Below are 21,706 nucleotides of genomic sequence, written 5' to 3'. Positions count from 1 at the left end.
ATAAAAATAATGCTTTTTATTTACATCAATATTACACTTTAACTGAATCTAAGTACTTAAAGCAAATGCATATTTGAAAAACGTAACTTTAAGTCGAAAAATATTTTATTCAACTTCTAAGGTTTTTTCTTTTAATTTCGATTAGATTCAATAAAACTGAGTATTCTTTTTTGCGTTTTTTGGAAAAAGATTAATTTTAATGTATGTGGTACCCAAAATGTAGCTACTATACCTCGGGCGAGACGATCGACGAGCAGGTTGCTCTCAATGAATAGTTAAATGATGATTGTTACGAAAAATAACGTTAAATGCAAAAAGCTCTAGTCATACTTCTAAATATTATAAATATTATAACGGGTAAACAAAACTTCACTTAATTATTTACAAAAAAACGCAAAATGAGAAAAAAACTTATTACGTAAACTATACGAAAAAGACTAAAAAAGAGCGTTGTGTCTCATTAAAAAATAAAAAATTTGAAGTTTTAATAGAAAGGAAGAAAAAAGTATTTATTTTAAAAATGTATTATTATGTTATACTCCCCATAGAATAATCATAGTATTTCATTATTAGAAGCTAATTTTCCTCAAAATAGCTAATCAAAGTATATCAGGGTGCATGTTAATGTTGCTCATGAAGATTTCATTCAGGCAAATAATTGTACACTTTACTTGTATGCACATAGAAATTGTATGTAATAATTGAACATGAAATGATAATATTCTAATCAATCAGAGAATTCAATTTTCAATATGAAATATTTAATTTCTGCTGAGGATTCATAAAAAATAGTATTGTCATGATCTTTATTTTGGTTTCAATTATTACACCCATTTTATTTGATGAAAGTGCACGAGTACTAAGTATCTCAATTATTTCCAATCTTAATTATACCTTGACATAATCTACTTCACATGAATAATCATCCTATCCCATTATTATTGTTATTCAATGTTCGATATTATGATTCGATATTTTTCTAAAAAACAATAATAGTACGTGCAACATTACACAGTGTAATGCATTAAAGTTATCCATAATTATAATTAAATTACAAGAGTTGACATCTTCAAATATTTAAAGTCTTATATACTCTTTGATTATAGTGTAAAGGTTAAAGATTTTCGATTTTCAAATCGATGAAAGTCTCAATACGGGTAACTATCCAATTAAGATAAGAAGACAATCGAACTTGAAAATCTGAATCTATTACGAAGCCCTAATTGCTCACTACGATATCATTAGCCGTTCGTCGTACTGACCTAATTAACAGATCATTAGTGGTTACTTATCCTAATTATGATTCGATTGTCCAACTTTAGGCATTTGAATAAATGAACGTTAAGTAATCTTAACGATCCTCAACTCTTTGGGAACGATTTAAAGTTCATTTAATCTCGAATGTAATAATCTTATCTCGACTCGATACTCCGAGGAAGAATCCCCTTATATATAAACCTCGGAACCTCGTTTTCAATAGTTTTTGAATTCAATCGTCTCTGTCTTCTCATCATGGGTTCATCATCGCCATCTATGCCGTTCACTTGTCGAGTGCGTCGATTGCTCGATTTTCTCGAGTTCAAGCTACGAGTGGGACTTCGCGGTGGTAATTATTCCCAACGAAATTCTAATTGTTTAAATAATATACACTCGATTCTCACGTTATTCTCAAATTTTCAGAAACAATGTTAGCGCTTGCCAATATAATAACTGGATTGGTGCCATTTGTCAACTCTACCTTACTAAAATAAAGTACTCAAGCTGTACTCGAATGAAGAATAGCAATAATTGTAGTCATCATTTGATTTAATACGATCAATAAACAGCTTGTGAATGTGAAATAAACAAAAGTATCTCGTTATTTCGAACCCAAAAGTTTTGAAATTTTTTTACTTATTAAAAAGATCAAATGACTATCAAATAATAGCTGTTACTTTTCTTAAAAGTCTATTTTACACGATGCGCGTACATACCGCGTATAGTAAGTTCGAGAGTCCGAGACTCGTCGTAGCTGCGTTTCCACGAACTTTGGTCGGTAACGCCTTGGATCATTATTTCGATTTTCATATTTACGACGCACTCGCCCAACGGACTTTTTTTATGGAAATGTGCAGCCACGGCTAGCAACGGGTCGTTTTTTCGTCTATACCCGCGGTATATTAACGACGCACGTGTTCGTGATTCCGAGAATATCTTGCGTGCCACGACTCTCCGCTACTTAGATGCTGCCGCTGCCGCCGCCGTTGCTGCTTCGAGATTTCTTTGATTTCGAAAGAGAAAGAAAGAAAAAAGGAAAATACGAATTTTTCGATAACGCGTAAGGTGCGAATCGTTATTTAATTTTAAAATAAAATATGATAATGAATCATCTAAAAAATATAAAATATAAATATAAATACAGGGGACGAGTTTGACTCTTTTCGTTTCAATGTAATACGCACGTGTAAAAAAAGTTTATAGTATTGAAATAGCAGCAAGGATTGGCTTACAATCCCACAGGTTAAACAATAAGAATTGACGCGTTTAAATATATTAACAGGAAGTGCGTTACGCGTGCATGGCGTTGCAAGCGCAATATACACGAGTAGCTCGGTTATATATAAAATCGTGCATTGTATATACTCAAAATATAGAATTAACAATTTACAATTTACAATTTTATAGTAATCGAGTAGCTTAAAGGACAGAAATCTCTCGTGGCTCGTTACAACTATTCCAGCACAGACAAGTAGAGGCCATATTGGACCACAGCTAGTAGTACTAATACATATTAGACGATAAGAGCGCAAAAGACAAGGACGATAGAAAAAAAAAGATCAGAGAACGAGAAAGAGGAAGCAGGAGGGAAAAGTTTGCGTATGTGTTTAGCTATACGAAAAAAATTCACTTTCATAGACCTCCCTCGTCTATACGTCTTCTCTCTTCATCTCCTCCTCCTCCCTCTCTCTCGCTTTTCGAGGACGATTATAAACGCACTCGATGCGCAGCGCATACACATGTAATGTAATTCAAGTCTGTGGTAGTGAGGGGGATGAAGAGTCGTTTCTCTCTCTCTCTCACACACACACGCACGCACATCTATACGCGGAGTGGCGCTCGTACAGTAGTGCGTACTTTTACACTCTTTTCGTGTAACGCTCTCAACCTCGTGTCAGTACAGCCGTAACCGCCGTAGTCCGTACAACGTGTCCACGCGCGGAAAGAAAGAGAAAGAGCGAGAGAGAGCGAGAGCTTCGTCGGCCCACATGGACGTATCCTACATTTTCCGAGGCAGTCATCATATATATACGTCGTCGCGCGCTCGTGTGCGTGAGCAGTCTATATTAAGCGCAGCTCGGTGTTGCGTGTAACAAGCGCACGCAGCAGCAGCAGCAGCAGGACTCGAGCATCCCTTCGCGGCTGGATTCATCCCCCTCTACCATATATCGCCGTTGGAATCAAAGGAAGCTTACGAGGAAGCGGCGACTTACACAAAGGAGAAATCCGATGGTAAGTTTTCTTTGTTTAACATTATGTGCGTTTAATTAATGAGTAAAGACAAAAGGTAAATGGAGTAAGTAAGTGAGAGAGCTTGATCGAGAGCACATGTTTTTGCTGTCGGAGTAGCAGTAGCACCAGCTGCAGCAGCAGCAGTAGGATACAAAGAAAAAGGAGCTAGCCTCCTCTCTTGAATCAATGTTTTGCCCATCGGCAGAAAATTCAATGCAATAATCGAGCAAACATAGCATCATTTTTATCAAAATCTTCTCGGGCATACTACATATACACACACACACACACACGACTACTACACAACATTGGAGCTTCGTAAGTCGGCCACGGCACGGCGCCCTGGCGCAAGCAGCAGCAGCAGCTAGAGCCAGGCCAAGAGAGCAGCAGCACACAGCCCACTGTATATAGTATGTGTGTCTGTGTATGTGCGTGTGCCAGCCAGCAACGGCATATAGCAGCAGCAGCAGCATCGTCGCGCAAGCAGTAAGGCCTTGAATGGGCAGTCAGCATCTAGCTGTTAACGAAGCAACAAGCGCATCGTGTGTTGCTGCGTGTTGCGTGTCTATACATACGTGTATATACCAGTGTCGCGCGCGCGCACACACACACACACACATACATACATATACATACACACCCACTCGCCCGCGCGGGTCTCTGTCTCTCTCGTCAGTCAGTCGTCCAGGCGCGAGCGAGCGCGCGCGTGTGTGTGTGTGTGTGACTGTCATATAGCATAACGCAGCAGTGCGCTGTGCCGCCGCATACATACGTACACGGTACATACACATATATGATACACATTCGCCTACAAAGCGAGCGTCGCGAGGAGAGTTGCTGCCTGATGTTTCGTTCGTGCTAGAGCGAAAAAGAGAGAGAGAAAGAAGACGTGCAGCGCGCTGGGTGCGAGAGCCGTGCTCGCCGTAACTCGCTGCAGCTGTACTGCTACTCCGCTGCTGCTTCATATTCATGTAAGTGTGTTCGTTTGAGATTGGTATTATATATATATATATACAAGTGTGCGTGTATACGTATATGAATAAATTTGCCGTGTGTCTGTCTTTCTATATATGCGCTCCGTTCCTCCTCTCTCTCTCACTCTCTATGCGCTACTATGCCACTACTATGATATACCTAATGTATAGTTTATCAACTATAAACTACTTTTGCGCGTGTTTGTGCGCAGACGCACCCGACAAACAACGGTAGCACACAGAAAACTTTACATATATAACGATGATGATGATGTTACTTGCGCGCCCGTAAGTTCGGACTTTATAGGGATAACATATATAGATGTACGTATATATACGTGCAACTTCGAAACGGAGATAGAGACAGATAGAGAGGGAGGCAGGGAGGGAGGGAGGTAGAAGAGGGACGAGTTGTTCTGAGCGCTCCCGTATATACGCCGCCCGAGCGGAGAGCTACAAGGTACAAGATAGTTGAAAACTATACGTAGCTTTTCAAACTTAGCCCTCCGTGGTCTCTCTGGTCGCGCTCTCTTTCCGCGAATCGCAGCTACCCATCCATGCGCGCAATGTTATACACATACACATACACATACACACATGTTGAAACACGCGTGCCCGCGCGTGGCGGTGGTGGTGGTGGTGGTGTGTATAGTACCGAGAGAGCGCCGAAGGCAAGCGCCTAAATCCACCCCGTGCGTGTATACGATATATGTATATGTATAGTCGCGCGTTCGCACGCGAAAGCCAAGTGCTGCTACTGCTGAACACTGGCTTTACTTTATATTGCACACACTAACGTTGCAGCTGCACACGCAGCGCGCGGGTTGCAGCATTGCGTCGTCGTTCTGTGCTGTGCTGTGCTGCGCTGTGGTGGTGGGTACTGTTTTTGACATTATTTACCTATATACTTTGACAACCGTCATCACAACAATAACAACAACAACAACAGATAGTTGTGTGCATTAAAAGCTGACTTTTCACAGGCGCTGTGCTGCTTGTGAATGTATATAGAGCCCCAGCACACACATATATATATATTGTGCAGCTCTACAACACTACTGCTGCACTCTGCAGTCGGCCAAGCCATACCTACACAGACGCACAGACACACAGACGCAGTAGTGTAATAGTGACTGCTATATAGTAGCGAACTCGCGCGCGCGCCTGTCTGTGCTTCTTCTTCTCATGGTTGTTGTTGCTGCTGTTTGTCTGTCTGTGTGTAGTTCTTCTTCTTCTCCGTGTACTGCAGAGCTCCGATTTGTGCGCGAGCCCTATCTATATGTGAGTAGTGCAGTTTCTATACACGCAAAGTCTGTGTAGTGTGTGTGTGTGTGTGTACCTATAAGTTAGCTATAGAGTGGAAGTGTGTGCAGCGCAACGCACAAGGCGCTTACACACACACGCACACAAATACACATAGTAGATATATAGATACGTATAGTAGTTGGCGCAACCAACAACATATACGCATATATATAATACACCTTTCGCAGAGGTTTAGTGTGTACCGAGAGTTGCTGTTGCTACTGCTGCTACTACTAGTTCTTCGGCTACTTAACTGCGCGCGTGCGCATGTGTCAGTGTTGTCCGTCTGTGTGTGTGTGTGTGTGTGTGTATCTTCCCAACGAGCAAAAGTAGAAAATATATAGTAGTCGGAGACACGGACCCCGTGCATAGATATAACCGTGGTGTGCTGCTGCATATATATAGATATACAGTACTCGCCGATTCCAGCGCACTACAAGTTGCTGCTGCTGCTGCTGCTGCTGTTGCCTGGAGTGTGCAGCGTGTCACAAGCCTCAGCGCGACCCTTCAAGCTCTCTCTCTCGCGCTGAGTGCTCCGTGTGCACGCACTGAGCAGTTCCTTTAATCTCCACTCTCAGCCTTTGCCATGCAGGCCTAGCAAAGTGTGCGAGTGTATGTGCGTGTGTCTTGTTCTCGCGGGCGAGTAGTTTAGAACAACGGAGCAACAACGCAACAACAATTGGTGCAGGTAAAAAAAAAAAAAGCGATCGCACGCATATACAGATTTACATGTTGTGTATATAGATGCACGTATAATACATACATCGGTGTGTGTCAGTTATGTGCCCGCGCGCGCTTCTGTGTGTGTGTGTGTGTGTGGTTGCTTGAGTCAGTGTCTGTGTGTGTGTGTGTGCGAATGCCAATGCAAGTTTTCTATATGCATGCTGCACAGAAGTTGATGCATCGGAGGCCGTCGTCTCGTCGTGCAGGCGCTGCCTCTCCTGTATTATCCTACTGTGCATAGAAAAAAAAAAACATTCGCCGGAACCTCGGGATCAGTTTGATTTTCTTTTTCTTGGCATTAGTTAGTTAGATTTTCCTTTGGCTCGCGCGACCTCGTTTTCCATCCACGTATGCCACCGCACGATCCAGTAGTAGCTTACGGTATCAGTTGGACCCTTTTTATCCTCTGCTACGGCTGCTGCGGGCTTGTATATACAGGACAACATAGTGTCGGTCTCTTTTACCCCCTTGCGCTATACTTGTGTCTCGGCTCTCTCTCTCTCTCTCTCTCTCTCTCTCTACTTCGCGCGCTCGCTCCTAAAAAGTCCACAAGGGGGTGAGAGAGAGAGAAAGAGAGGCGCGCGCGAGGGAAGCGCCTGCTGCTCTCGTGTAAGTACACGAGTAGCAACAACACGTATTATAGAGAGATGTACAAGTGCGGCGAGAGAGACAGATCGCACCAATATCCCAAGTCCCAAGTAGTATTAAACGCGCTATGTAAACTCGCAGCCGACTTATAATGCCAAGCATACACATGTAGCACGACACAAGGGTCCCAGTAGTAGTACAGTTTTAATACACACGGACGCGTTTTATAGGTATAGTGGGGTATTATAATATATTTAAAATGCCAGTGCAGAAGCAGCAGCAGCAGCACAAGCAGCAAAAGTATATATAGATATATGTATAGTATAAAGTTGTTGTAAAGCGCCGAGGAGGAGAGCTTTTTACGCCATCGTCTGGTCGAGCCGAGTACGAAAAGAGAGAGAGAGAGAGAAGGAGAGGGAGAGCCAGTACTCTCTTTTTCGCCTCTCTCTCTCTCTCTCTCTCTCTCTGTATGTGTAGTGTGTGTGCTGCGCGTTAGTGGGTATGCTGCTGCTGCTGCTTGCTTGCCTCGCTCGCTTACATGCCGAGAAACGAAGCCGCCACGGAGAGAGAGAGAGAGAAACGGGGAGTTCTCTGTGTGTGTGTGAGTGCTGTATATAAATTGTATCGAGGTACCTTAGTGCCTATATACCTCTACATTCTACGGCGCCCGTTCTACTATACCTAGATTCCGGACTTACCGAGTCAGTCTTTCTGTCTGTGTGTGTGTTACGTTGAGTCGAGTCGTGTGTAAGTATGTGTATCTGGCCTGCGCCTGCACTCTATAGTCACGTAATTTTGCGCTCTCGCCTTCTCTCTCTCTCTCTCTCTCGCTCTGTCTTTCGTCACGCATGGATACTGATTTGGGCCTCCGTCGAGGTACTATCTCCCAGAAGAAGAACCTGTGTGCTGGTGCGCGCGGTATTATCCATTATTTTACACGTTGAAGCTGCTGCTGCTGCTGCTGCTTAAATTGCTGCAGGCAGAGGGTGCAGCGCGGCGTCTTAGAATATCAGTTTTGTATCCTTTCCTTCGAACGACAAGAGAGAGAAAGAGAGAGAGTTGACGTTTCACGTATAGATAGTGTATATAGTAGTATTTTATCGTTCACAGCTGACGCAGGTCACTGCTATCTGCTGCTATAAGCTTCGTTTTTATGTAAATACATACTCACCACACCACAACTCGGTACTCGAAATTACTTATATTTACATTTGCCCTCTGGATGTGCAGGATTATATGAAAGATTCGAATAATTTTTTTTTTGGCTGTAAAAGCTCAAGAATAACATTGAAGTATGCCTTAACGAGTGTTGTTAATCGAATGAATTGGGTGCATAGAGACTTTAATTAAAAATGATTCTTAAATACCAATGTCTACATGATTGCAATTTTAACATTTTTAGCGTCCAACTGAAAAATAATATGCAGCAGATAAGGGATGAATTGCGTTTATCAGCCTGTTGAGGAATAATGGGGAGACCTTTGCTGCACATTTTATATTGTTCTGGAAACACGCAAAATGGAGTACTTTATTCCCATTGACATACAAAGTAATTGATCGTAAATTTTGTGATATGCATGTATATTGGAAATCATCTTTGGAAAGTAGCTCGTCTTTTGGGTTACTATTTTTCATAGGTAGAGAGTTATTATTTAAGCTTATGTGCTTGATTCTGCATGTGCAATTTTGCTTGTATTTTTTTTTAACTGTTGCCTTCAATTGATATTGTTTTTAGTTTTTGTTTCTTTTATAAAATTTATTTATTTGTCAAAAGTTTAATGTACTTTATCATTTTATAAACTGAATTTTGTTTTAAAATATTGCATGGTAGTAAAACGGTTTGCATTTTGATTTAAACTCAATCAGTACAGTTTTTGAAAAGCAAATAAAAACATTTGCATAAACATTCCACTTAAATCTTATCAATTAATATAAATTTATGATCTAATGTACTTTCATGTCTCGCCACCCTTATGTGTAATAATACTTGTATTGACATCTAAAGCAGCTCTTCATTATTTTTCTTGATGCAATTTCTACAATCTTTGTATTTAATAATTCTGTATTCATTATGTTTATGCAACTAATTTGTTAGATACGTATATTATAGTTTATATTATTGTTAAAAACTGTTGAAATAATGGGACTGTCATTGCTTACAGGAGCCCAATGCGGGTTTAAGTGACATGGCATCCAGAGAAAAAAGAAATTTAGTGCCTTCACAAAAGAACAAACAGAGGGCGAATGATAGTTTATCAGCAGAAACCAATAACACTAGTGAAACCAATAATTCGAGCATCAATACCACTCCCAGTACTGGTAGAAAGGCAAAACAGTCTCTAGCAAATAACGTTAGGAATCAAACAGCTCAAGAAGCGTCAGAAGTTGTAGGAAGTCAGGCAACATCTAAAGTAGAGGCAGCACTTCCACGTAAACGAGCCATTCAGACAGCTCTCAAGAAAAAGCAGAAAGCTAAAAAAATATTAATCAAACCAAAGGTTCCAATTAAAACTCTTAAGCGCATAGCAGAAGCTAAGAAAATTTTAGGCAAAAAGAAAAAAGGACCTGCCCCCAAAATCAATCAAATCAATATTAAAACAGAACCATCTGAAAACAATATTAATCATACAGACTTGAGAAATAGTACGTTATCGCTTATCTCACCTTTTATTATTAATTTGTTTATTTAATTACCCCATTATGAATTTATTTTACCTTTTATATTAATCATACTTTTAAATTCTTCAGAATCTAAAACTGCCAAAAAAGCTACGAAAAACTCGGCCAAAGCTAACGAAGAAGCTAAAAAATTGATAAAACCTCCCCCCAAATTGTTGAGGAACAGTAGATCCTCCACGGCGTCGCAGAAGCAAGAGGACCTAATCGTCGAAGAAGTCAAGATAAAATTAGAACCAATTGATTACGAATCGACCATCGAGTCGGTCGTCGCAGCCTCATCGATGATTATAGACGATACAATTGTCAAAGTGGAGGAGGAAGAAACCGAAGTGGAAGTCAAGAAGCTCGTTAAGAATCCCTTCAGCGGCAAAAAGAATTTGCGAAACGGCAAGCTCCGATCGAGCTCGCACAAAGCCGAATTAGGTGAGTTTTTTTTTTAGATAAAAGCTGTCAATCTTCTTTTCTGTTTCTATCCTTTTTTCACCACCACCACCACTGTCCTTCACAAACAGTATCCCCTTTGACTCATTGAATCCTCAGTAATGATGGATGTGCTTTAATCAAACGAAACATCTTACTTTTGTTTTTGGCATTTCATTAATACCATAATTTTTGCCTCTTATACTTTTAATTTCCGTTGATGTAACTTGCATAATTACAACAAAAAAAGCACTTGGAACGTTTTACTACATATGTTACTCGCATTTGTTACAATCACATAATGATTTGGAATGAAATTTTATATACATTCTTTGAATGGTTGTCATTAGATTTAGATTTATATATGAAATATATATTCAGGTATACATAATAGCCACAGCACATATGTTTATCTGTTAGTATTGTTGTTGACTTTTGCAAACAAACTCTTTCTTACATACTTATGCATCGATGTTTAAATATAAATTATATCACTTATTCATTAATGTGCATTAAAAGCTTTGTTATTATGTTTTTTTTCATATATTACGCGATAAAATTGAGAGCGAAAATTAGGGTCGAGTAAAAAAGTGTGCGTAGGAGTGTGACAGAAACGAAAACCGAAATCGTTTATACCTCCACCGATTACAAGAAAACAAACAAAAGAAAAAAAAACAACTGCCAAAGCCAAATATCTCTGTCTCTATTACTATTCATAATTCAACACTACTCATCTCCAAAAAAACCCTCTTGTTATCGCGTGTCTATTTGTTATCCAAAAACCCAAACTTCAGCAGACGCCGAAAAGAAGGCGATAATGTCGGACGAGGATCAGCAGCAGCAAACGTCAGCCGAGAGCGGCTCGTCGTCGTCGTCGTCGACGGGTCCGACCGTGAAGAGCGACGTCGAGCTCGCGCCCCACCAGTTCATCACTGTAGCGCACATCGAAACGACCAGCAGGTCCTACGAGGCCGAGGACATAGGTCGCAACTCGCCCGCCACGTCCACGTCGTCGTCGTCGGCCAAAGCCGCCACCACCAACAACGCTCAACAAGCGACGAGACCCGCGAGCATATCGAGAGCATCGGCAGCCTCGGAGGACGAGATAAGTCGGGCGTCGCCGACCCCGAGCGAGGATCGTCAGTCTATCGCCAGCAGCACCGCGACCAGCAACAGCGCGAGCACTCGGCGCCGATCGAGTCTCAACGATTCCACGGCGCAGGCCAGCGGCTCGACGAGGCGCAACTCCATAGCCAGCGATCCCGCGGTGCTCGACGTCATGATCGAGTCGATCAAGTTTAACATCGCCAAGTCGATCGAGAGCAAAGTTTACGACAGTAAGGGCTTTTTGTTGAACGGAAAGAGTTTCGAACCGCCCAAAGCCGAGAGCAGCGATGATAAGACCAAAGGTGAGTTCGCCCACCCCCACGAGAGAAAAAAAGAAACTTAATGATAATTGGTGGAGGATTTTATAATTGTACTGTGTCGCGATGCGACCGACAAAAATCGTGAGATTCAATCGGATACAATGTATAACATATAGTCAGTCGCGCTCGATGCTGCAACGAGCAAGTGTTCCGGAACATCGACTGTGTGACCTCGTGAATCCGTGCGAAAATGATATTTTACGGGCGTCCTGCTGCTCTACGTAGTAGTAGAGTCCACGATGTGACTCTTTCGATACAGTTATCCTGCAGAGTATTTTTATGCATTTTTTTTCACTTTTGCGAAAAAAATTTTTAAGTTGAAACGTCCATTTATTTTTTATATTCATTTGCTTCATTATTTGTTTATTTTTAATTTTTGTCAACGAGTACAATATCATTTTGGAAAACACAATCACGCATCATTTGCACCGACCACACGTCTTGCTTGAATTAATTAATTTTCTCGAACACTAACTCAGTGTAAACCATATGGATTAATGCATTGAAAATTTTTTAACTCGACGTTATCGTATGCACACATTTCTTCACGTTGTTTCACACAGCATCTTGTCCGCTGAATGTGTTGTTGTGTTTTTTTTTTTCATTGTCGTGAAATTTTGCTAGTCTCTCTGTTTATTGAAATAAATTTTTAGCTGTGAAAAGATTGCCAAAGCTTTTGCTGTTATACAGCCATCGTTACTATGGCATACTATGAGTCAATGAGATGACATGATTCATTCCGTGCAAAAGGCTAGAGATTTCACGTAGCAGCATTATAAAACGTGAATCGTTTGTACAAACAATATTTTTTTCACGGAAAACGCCTGTTTTTTTTTTTTTATTGAATCTTTTACCACAGTAGCTTTCATTATGCTCGTTGGATGTTTTAGCAGTTAATATTTGATAGCACTGAAAATTACAAATTCCTTCGTTGTTAATTATAATCAAGCACGTAAAGATCGACAAATGAATTCATCTTAGTTTTTAATTATTATTTTTTGTTTTGCGCACGATGGAAGATTTCGAAGGTATAATGAAAGTTTGCAAATTTTGGTTTTCACTCTTGCTATAGTTTCATTCAACGCTGTAAAAAATTCTATTTAAAACTGAGAAATCTTCCTGAGCCAGTAAAAATCATTTTAATTTATGTTCACATATTCATAGCTTTTTGTTTTGAACGAATAATTAATTTAACTCAATTTCACCGTTTTGTCATCTCCGTTTGTGCCCCGTTCACCTCCTACTTAATTATTTGGCTGAAATCCTGCTTGTTGTGCTGCACCAAACTACTGCTACTACCACTACTACTACTGCTACTACCTGTTGCTGCACCACCATCACACATCACTACCAACTGACAACATCGACAAAAAAAATCTAAAAAAAAAAATAAAAATGAAAAATAAAAAAAAAACAACAAAAGGCTATTACCGAGTTGTTGGGGCAAAAAAATCAACGTCAAACTTATCATTAACGATTAAAGAGCCGAGTGGTGGATCGTCCAACAAAAAAGAGCCAGAACAACAGCAGCAGCCAGGCCCATCGTCGCTGATGGCCACCAATGCGAAGAAGTCGTCGTCGTCGTCGTCGTCGGCCGAGGACGGAACGACGATGAAGACGGCGGCGAGCGCCACGCCAAAACTCGCCGACACAGCCAAAGAAATAGAGAAATTAGTTATGGGCGAGAACGACAAAGCCGCGACGATAACAACGTCGCCCGGCACGAACTCCACAAATTCAGCGGACTACGATAGTAAGGCCACGACGACGATCACGGCGGCTACGAGTAGCGCGGACGAGCAGCAACTCGCCGCGGACTCGGCTGCCAAAACGCCGGAGAAGGAAAACGAGCCCGATATCGTAGCGGCTAACAAAGTCGAGGAGCCTGGTAAGTGGATGTCGGTTAATTATTTGATTTTTGTACCTCTTTCAAAGGCGACTCTTGATTTTAAAAGTCGAGTTTCGTAACTAAAAGAGGGAGAGCAAAGTAGATCGTAGACAGGTACCAAGTGCTGCAAATTATTGCACGTACTTAGTTTTTACTACGTTCACAGTAAATTAATTGCTTTCAATTTTTTTTGCCTATTAATTACGAGGATATTTTAAATTTATCAAATTTTATTTTAGCAGTGAACGCTCCAGTAGTCAAAGCAGAGCCCGAAGTCAAGAAAGTATCGCCCACGAGAAGATCCACGCGGGTCACGGCTCTCGAAGCGAGACGCTCTCTGAGCGCTTCGGACAGTCAAAGTTTGAACTCGTCTAGCGACGACGGCAAATCTAATCCCAAAGAATCAAGCCCGAGCAAATCAGTTGAAGCAACTGTAAAAAGTTCGGCAACGCCGATGGAGGTGACTATTCTCAAAAATTACACTCTGTTCAAACTAAAACATATTTAATATGGTAAATAAAACGTGTCTTTTCCTTGTCAGATCGACGAATCCACCGTTGGCAAGACTGCAGCACCGGCAGAAAAAAGCACAAAAGTGGCTACTCCACCACCAACGAAGACTGATACGGACAAACCCATTGAGACATTGAACAAGGTTGCTGATGCGTTGGAACAGCAGACTGTCAAGTCAGACGCAGATCAAAAGCCAGAGCCAATGGCTGTCGATGCGGAGGAGCACGACGAGAATGAATTGCGATTGGTGATCGACGAGTCAAAGGAGAATTCCGTGGTCGACGAATCGGAAACTACTGCTCAAGACTGTGATAAAATGGACTCTGTGACGGAAGCCTCTAATCTCGTTGATGTTCCCAAAGTTGAGCGTACCGAACAGAAAGCACCCACTCCTCGCGTGCTCAGAACTCGTGGTGACAAGAAAAAAGGCGATAAAATTGAAAAAGAAGAGAAAACAGAGCCAGAAAGTGCGGGGGTAGTTAATGAAAAGGTGGAAGTGAATGAAAAAGTGAATGAAGAAGCACCTGCTAAAATTACAGAAAACAACGATACTAAAACTGAGAGGTAAGAAATGTTTTTTTAATTCTTGGAACTATTGTTTACTATTCAAGTACCTATCTAGCGTATAAATAAACAGTACGTGTATATCTGTATCTTATGTTTGCGTACGTACTGATATTCATATTATGGGTTATTTTGATCGTCAAGCAGACTCTTACTGAATATAATTTATTATACAGAAAAAATTTGGCTGAGAAACACTCAATTAGAAACATTTTTAATTATGAAACTTGATTTATTTGAAAAAATTATTTATTTCTAAATGTTTATTCAGTAATTCAAACGACGAGCTGCAAAACGTCAGTAAGAGTGAGCCACCGTCCGAGCAGTCACTGAACGACGAATCAATAGTGTCTGTACCAGACTCCGAGAAGGTAAAAATAGAACCTGCAGATCTACCGGCGGACGAGCAGAAAGACACGCCGCCAGAAGTGCCAAGCAAGCGACGAATGAGAGAGGCTAAAAAACGGTTTCCCTTGAAACCTCCAGCGAAAGGTAAAAGAGGTCCTCGAGGAAGACGAGCCGAACGCAAAAAATCGAATACGCCCACGAAAGAAGAGTCAGCCCTGGATAATGAAGTAGCCAATATCAATAAATGTTCCAACTCCGAAGCAGAAAAGTCGGAACGACGAGGCAATTCTGCCGAAGTTGCTGACAATGGAACGGAAGTTTCTCCTGTGAATCGCAGTAAATCAGAAAACGATATTGGCACTGTGCATCGTTCTGCATCTTCCATTAGCAACGGCAAAGAATCGAGGGAATCGGAGGAATCGAGGGATTCAAAACTCATGTACGATCTAAATGAATCGTTTGAAGAAATCGTAGAGGCACCGGCGGAATTGGCCAAAAAAGATTTCATTCTCGGTCTGTTGGGACTGCAAGTGAGCGAAAATGCCGAAAACTCTAAAATACAGTCGGATGGAAGAAATTCGGAAGAGTACGCCAAAAGGATGGCAGAGCTAGAAAAACTCACACCACGTAAAAACAAAGCCAAGACCCACAGGGCTCCAATAAAAACAATTATCCGTGTGCCCACGAAAGATGGAGAGACCAGAAAGAGATCGAGGTCGCCAATTAAAATGGTTCTCAAACAGCAAGGCAAACAGGAAGGAGATAATCCAGATAATATTATGTACACTATTCAAAAAGAGGTAAGCACTTGTTATTATTACCCACTAATTGATTTGAGCATTCTCAAGTTGAAAGGTATTGGGTTAATTTTGATCGCGTTTTGTAAACATATATTCCTCTTGTTTCAGGCTGGAGCCAGTGGTCAAGAAGAAAGCAGCTCTGGTGCGAATCGAAAGATAAATACTAACCCTCGACACACACTTGGTAATCCTGGTTGCGGGCATAACAGCATTCTAAATCAGAACCTGTCCTTGCTCATATTGCTTTTATACAAATCACACTCTTACACGTAGTACACAATTTTGTGCGCATGCCATTTAATGATCGTTAAATGTTTTATTTAATTATGCTAATTTTAATGTTTCTCTGTCCATAATTGTGTACTATGTTTCTTTTTGCCATTAATGTTTTCAAAAAGCTTTTTTAAAAGTTGGTACCGTCCATACTCAGAACTATAAACAATCATACAGAAAGAAATGTTCGTTTACAGTTCGCGTATAGACGTGTAGAGTTCTGAGGTTTGGAGTTATAATGGTGCTTAAATTTGATTGAAGTTTTTGACACTAGCACTACTAATACATACGATTAATTGTTATTCTTCTCAATACTTGACTTGACGATATCTCAGTGATGTATAATTTTTATGATGCTCTCAATTTCGTACTTAATTATATTATTTTAAAATTTTACATCTAAGCACGTACTTTTCTAATATTGATATATTATTGGTTTAAAAGATTACACAGATAATAAGCTTACTTCTTGAATCAAATGAAATTTTCCGTGATACATTCTGTCATAGCTTTTTCACTCTCAAATATCCACAACTATGAATTATTATTCCATACCTCTTACTTGCTTCATCACTTCAAAACACAGCTAAACACTTTTTCAAATTAATTAGCACCATTTTAACATACTTATCATTTTTTACAGATGATGGAAGAGCAAATTCACCCATTAAGGATCGCCAATCTTTAGTCATTCCGGAGAAAGCATCTTCTTTCAGTATTCATCCAGGACAATTGTGCAAAGATGATTGTGCTTTCTGTCGAGGAAAATTCGGCTCGCTGGATACGCCTATGCATCTCGGTTCAGAAAAACTGGCCGAGGAGTGCAAAAAATTAAAAATCGAGCCACCCGTAGAGAAGGATTCTTGTCTGTGCGACGCTTGCTATAGGCACATCAACCGAAAGATTTCGGGCAAACCCGAGATCAGACCGAGAACTAAAGCTAAACAAATGACTGGCCGATGTATTGTCAAAGATTGTACAGTGGCAGGAAAAAATTCAATAAAACGACGTTATTTGACCAAACTCAGATCTCAACTTGGTAAAGATTGGGTAAGTAGATATTTTTCCGTGATTATTCAAGCTTAAATTTTCGATAACTATAAGAATATTTTATTGAAACTTATAGCTCCACAAAAAGTCCGATAATGCCTATCCTGCTACCGTTGGATTCTGTGATCAGCACTATCAAATTGCAAGCAGATACCTGCATTGCTCTCTCTGTGGAACAACACTCGTGAGAAACTACTCGTTCCTCTTTAGCCAGACACCTAAGAATGTCGAAGCAATGAACAATCGTTTCAAGAAGATGGGGATACTGTCTCAAATGGAAGTCAATGAATACATGTGTAACGAGTGCAATATCTTCTGTAAATGTCACGCAAAAAATAGTACAATCGAAGAAATGCGTGAAAACGATCGTAACTTCTGTTTGATGTACCGTAAAAAACTCATGACCCGCGCTGGCATGTCGGTTTCAACTAGCGAAAGCGAAACCGAAGATGATGCCGACGTCAAAGTTGACAATGAAAACAAACCCCGTACTAGTCGAAACGAGGTATCTGCGGAACAAGCATTACACATAACCAAAATTCAATTGGAAAATGAAGACATTTCTCGAGATACATCAGAAAAATCCACTCCAGAGCCACCGAAAGAGCCACCGTCGAAACCGGAACATAGCGCTGTTAACTCGAGGGTCATGAATATAGAAAATGCTATAGAGAAGTTGAAAAAACGCAAGGCCATCGATATGAATACCACTGAATTCGTTGCTCCGGAAAATCGACCGGGCAGTAGCAGCTATACAGATTTTGTCAGCGTTGATCGAGACGTATCTCTGACTCGTCTACCTAAGCGCCGTAAAACAATCAACAACGGTGGTCAAGCTTTCAGTCCTGACATAGCTCCAGTCGTGGAGAGGCTTGGGTCTAATCCGTCTATAAGCGTCCGTACGCTTTTCCCGGGCGAGGAAGAGATGAATCTGCATGTCAACGTTGACTTCAATAACGTGCTTCATACAACGCCAGAAGGATGGGAAAGAGTCTCGGCTATAATTCAGTGCGACAAAGAGACGAAAACGTTATGGGAATTCCTGCAAAGACCGTATGGCAATCTCAGCAGTTTCTTCAGACACTTGATTCTTTTAGAAAAGTATTACAGAACGGGAGATCTGTTTTTGGCACCAAATGCATCCAGAAATGCCATCAATTACTCGACTTCGGTGCAGAATCGTCTGATTTCCTTCGAGGGACCCGAAAAGATGGAAGCCCCCTCGGATACACCTCCGTTCGAACTCAACAACTCACACAGACTCAGCGGAGGTTGTATAATCGAGCAGAGACCGAGCCATTCCAACAGCGTCACCATAACACCCAGTTCTTACATATCTACGAATTCCACGGTCACGATCACACCGTCGACTTCGGCCGCGGGCAGCAGCTCCGCACCGATGCAACAAAGCCCGTCAGTCAGTATACATCCTTCGAATTCGACCGTCAGTATCACGCCGTCGAGCACACCCATGAGCTCGTCGACGGTCAACATCACACCCCCGACGTCGTCCATCACGATTACTCCGTCGAATTCGATAGCCAACGTGACGGCGCAACTGTCCCGTATGGATTCGTCGCCGCGCGTGGTGAAACTCACGTCGGGCGTGTCGATAATCAAAAAACCCCCGCCTAGTCTGCAGCGTCTCCAAATGAATAACGTTACCGCGACGGCCGTGAATGGCAGTGCCAAGCGAAAGGAGAGTCATCCTGTGCAGAAAAATACTGGCCAATCCGGAAAAATGATGCAGCTTACCGAGGACGATTATATGAGATATCAAACGCTCAAAAAGCAAAAGATTTCTATAACGTCTGCCAGTAAAAGCAGTGCTTCAGGTAAAAATCTTCGATTATTAAATTTAATTAAACTATACATCGTATTTTCTTAGCATTTTTTTACCTAATCAATTTTTCGTCTTACAGGAAGTTCACACTCGATGCTGCCAAAGAAAACCAAGTCCAACGTTAGCGTGTTGGAGTACGGAAAAGCTCCTCCACCAAATCAACTAACGTTCCAGCAACAGATTTTCAGACAACAAGAAATGTTAAATCAGAGACACCCCGGTGATTTTGAGCCGATAATTTGTGATATGCGAGCTTCGGCTAATGAGAATTCACCGACTCAAAATTTCCTCAATCTGAATCTGCCCAAGGCGATTCACGTGACGAAATCCACAGCGCCGATAGCGACTAGTACGCCGAGGGCCCATTTGCCGACGAAGTATCCGAAGAACCTTCTGATAATTCCACAGCCAATGGTGCAGCCACAAGATAAGTGATACCCGCGACGCAAGAGACGGCACGTGGCCGCCTCTAGTAGGGATTACTATTTCTACGGCAAACGGCGCAGTTGACGGTTAGCTGAATTATCGTCTTCGAAGGATAAACCAAAGTTATTCACGATTTCTGCTGGTAAATCGAGCAGAACAACTAAAAAACTTTAAGTGCCTAAAAACAACTGATGAACATGGAATGAGAGTGATAACCGCGCGATTATTGATTTCATGTTCGCTGATGTTTCTCCGATAACAGTCAGGTTTGTGTTTAAATTATTATTTCGTAAAAGAGGCATTGTTGTCTTATGTATCAACGTGCGTTCGCCTTCAAAAGGATACCTGATAAAGATATTAATTTGATCAGTTAGTAGTTATAAAAGAAAAGGTATAATAATTAGAAACCAAGTAGAGCTTTTCTTATAAAATAGCCTCAATACTGCCTTTTCTAAAGATATATAAAGTAAATACACAAATCAAATTTGAAATTGAGCGTAAAATATGGTGCAAGGTTCACATCCAAGCTGAAAAAAATACGTTTTTACAGATGTTAATATAAATAATTTATTCGTTTAACTAATCGTTATAATAAACATAGGTGACTGCGTTATCGCAGCAATATGTTAAGCACATATGCATGTACATATTAACTCCTAATTTAATCTCGTAAACTGTATGAACTACTTATGAAAAAATCATGGTAGAAAGAAAGTAAGGACTTTGTGAGTAGAAGACTATATACTTCTTTGTGATATGTGATTCAAATAAGAGTTGCAAGCCGAGAACTCTTGAAAAATGTCCAAGTGGTGCAAAAAATAATTGTAGCCCCCTTAATTGCTATAACTTTCAAATTTTATCAATTCGATAAGATTGTTCCTGGTGAGTTTGTAATTAAGTGCGTAATTATTTTGAATATATTATAAAGACTAAAATATTATTTTCTATGCAGAAATGCTCACAGACTTGCAAAGTTAAATGAAATATTTAGAATGACAAGTATGTAAAGGTATTGTTTCGACGATGTTTATATTTTTTCATTTGATTAAGAGAACTAATGAACAAAGCATGTGCAAGAAGGAAATAATAACACACATAAAAATAATAAAAAATATACATATAAATACATATACAAGATATTGTATAAACGATCGCGTTATTCGTATGTAACTAGAATCTTATAACTAATTATTATTACGTTAATAACAAATAATGTGCATAGTATAGCATTGTAAATAAATTTCAGTGTAGGTTTTAGTTTATGGCATGACGTGTGTAATTAAATATTAAATTCAGCGTTAGGTGAGTTTTGCGAATGATAGTTAATTGTAATTGTAATTGAATTTCAATCAATTACATGCAAAGACACGAAATTTTGATTGTAATTTTGATTGAATTCAAAAATTAGTAGTAGAAATTATCAAGCGATCGTATTCTAATTTTCTTCTAACTTTTGACTCATTAGAGGCATTATATTTATTTAAGTTACTGTGCGTTTTTATAAATATTTTTCTGATCATTGTAAATACTATGGAGAAAATCAACATCATTGAGGAATGTTATACAATTTATTTCTGGCTATCATCAATGTTTTATTTTTAATTGTCATTTTGCACAAAATTATGTGAGTTCATATTTTGTTTAGTAATTGTATATTTCGCTGTTTTTATATGTTTAAGAGAAGGGAGATAGGCGAATGATTGGTCGTAGAATAGTCATTGTTGATCATGTTTAATTATTATTATGGTATGAAAAAATTGTATTGGCTATATTCTATTATTCTATATAATTTAAAATCTTAAACTCTACTATTTACGTAATACACATGTTAATAATGATTATTACAAGTTTCAATATTAGCACGATTTCGAACATCATTTTCCTGTAAAATATTTTTACCACTACTTTTGAGAGAAAGAAATAATACTAACTGGCTGAATTTTAAATTTTTATCAATACTGCTATATAGTATATTTTTAAAGATCGAATTAACCTTCTATCATGTGTTATGAAGAAAATATTAAGCATTAAAAGTATAGATGTTATGACCGTTATTAACATACAGAATGTACCATTGACGTTGGAAAAAAATCATTCGAAAAGTGAAACGATAGTAAATAAAATTATGTTGAATTATAAATAGACGAAAAAGCATGTAAATTATCTATTTTAATAAGGATATTTTTGATATATCTATTATGAATTAATAAATCTATCTATATATTGATATTTATATAAATCTGGAAAATAAATATGTATACAAAATGAAAAATGTTATGAGAGTATTAAAAATTAAAAATTGAATCTTCTCTGTATACATGACGATTGGACATTTTTGTTTCAAAAGTGAGAGTCAACAGTCAAATTTCGCTTGCGACCATACACATATGGATTCA

General features: G+C 39.7%; 1 protein-coding gene across 15 annotated transcripts; it reads left to right on the top strand.

Moving 5' to 3' along the window:
• Nucleotides 1–3,172: 3,172 nt before the first annotated feature.
• On the top strand, nt 3,173–20,855 carry LOC106659633 (serine-rich adhesin for platelets-like). 15 transcript variants are annotated; one of them, XM_023463373.1, is made up of 13 exons: nt 3,173–3,489; nt 8,482–8,628; nt 9,242–9,722; nt 9,828–10,181; nt 10,973–11,587; nt 13,029–13,493; nt 13,733–13,953; nt 14,035–14,570; nt 14,842–15,718; nt 15,827–15,902; nt 16,635–17,041; nt 17,118–18,876; nt 18,964–20,855. In XM_023463373.1, the coding sequence occupies exons 3-13, from the start codon at nt 9,266–9,268 to the stop codon at nt 19,317–19,319; spliced, it is 6,123 nt and encodes a 2,040-aa protein (XP_023319141.1). In that variant the 5' UTR covers nt 3,173–3,489; nt 8,482–8,628; nt 9,242–9,265; the 3' UTR covers nt 19,320–20,855. The 15 variants fall into 15 exon arrangements, with proteins under 15 accessions (XP_023319141.1, XP_023319139.1, XP_023319140.1 ...); XM_023463372.1 differs by lacking the exon at nt 3,173–3,489 and adding an exon at nt 4,154–4,460; XM_023463374.1 differs by lacking the exon at nt 3,173–3,489 and adding an exon at nt 5,657–5,744.
• The last annotated feature ends 851 nt before the right edge of the window (nt 20,856–21,706 follow it).

Source organism: Trichogramma pretiosum, unplaced genomic scaffold (assembly GCF_000599845.2).
Source record: "Trichogramma pretiosum strain Unisexual culture from Peru unplaced genomic scaffold, Tpre_2.0 scaffold39, whole genome shotgun sequence".
Lineage (NCBI taxonomy): Eukaryota > Metazoa > Arthropoda > Insecta > Hymenoptera > Trichogrammatidae > Trichogramma > Trichogramma pretiosum.
This window is presented reverse-complemented; position numbering and strand designations above follow the sequence as displayed.

What these genes read in the sequence shown, in the direction of transcription:
- LOC106659633 (XM_023463367.1), top strand. Translation starts at nt 5,649, where the DNA reads ATGGTTGTTGTTGCTGCTGTTTGTCTGTCTGTGTGTAGTTCTTCTTCT. An exon ending in TGCGCGAGCCCTATCTATAT is followed by an intron (nt 5,745 to 9,241) that starts GTGAGTAGTGCA and finishes CATTGCTTACAG; the next exon opens with GAGCCCAATGCGGGTTTAAG. An exon ending in CTCAACTTGGTAAAGATTGG is followed by an intron (nt 17,042 to 17,117) that starts GTAAGTAGATAT and finishes TGAAACTTATAG; the next exon opens with CTCCACAAAAAGTCCGATAA.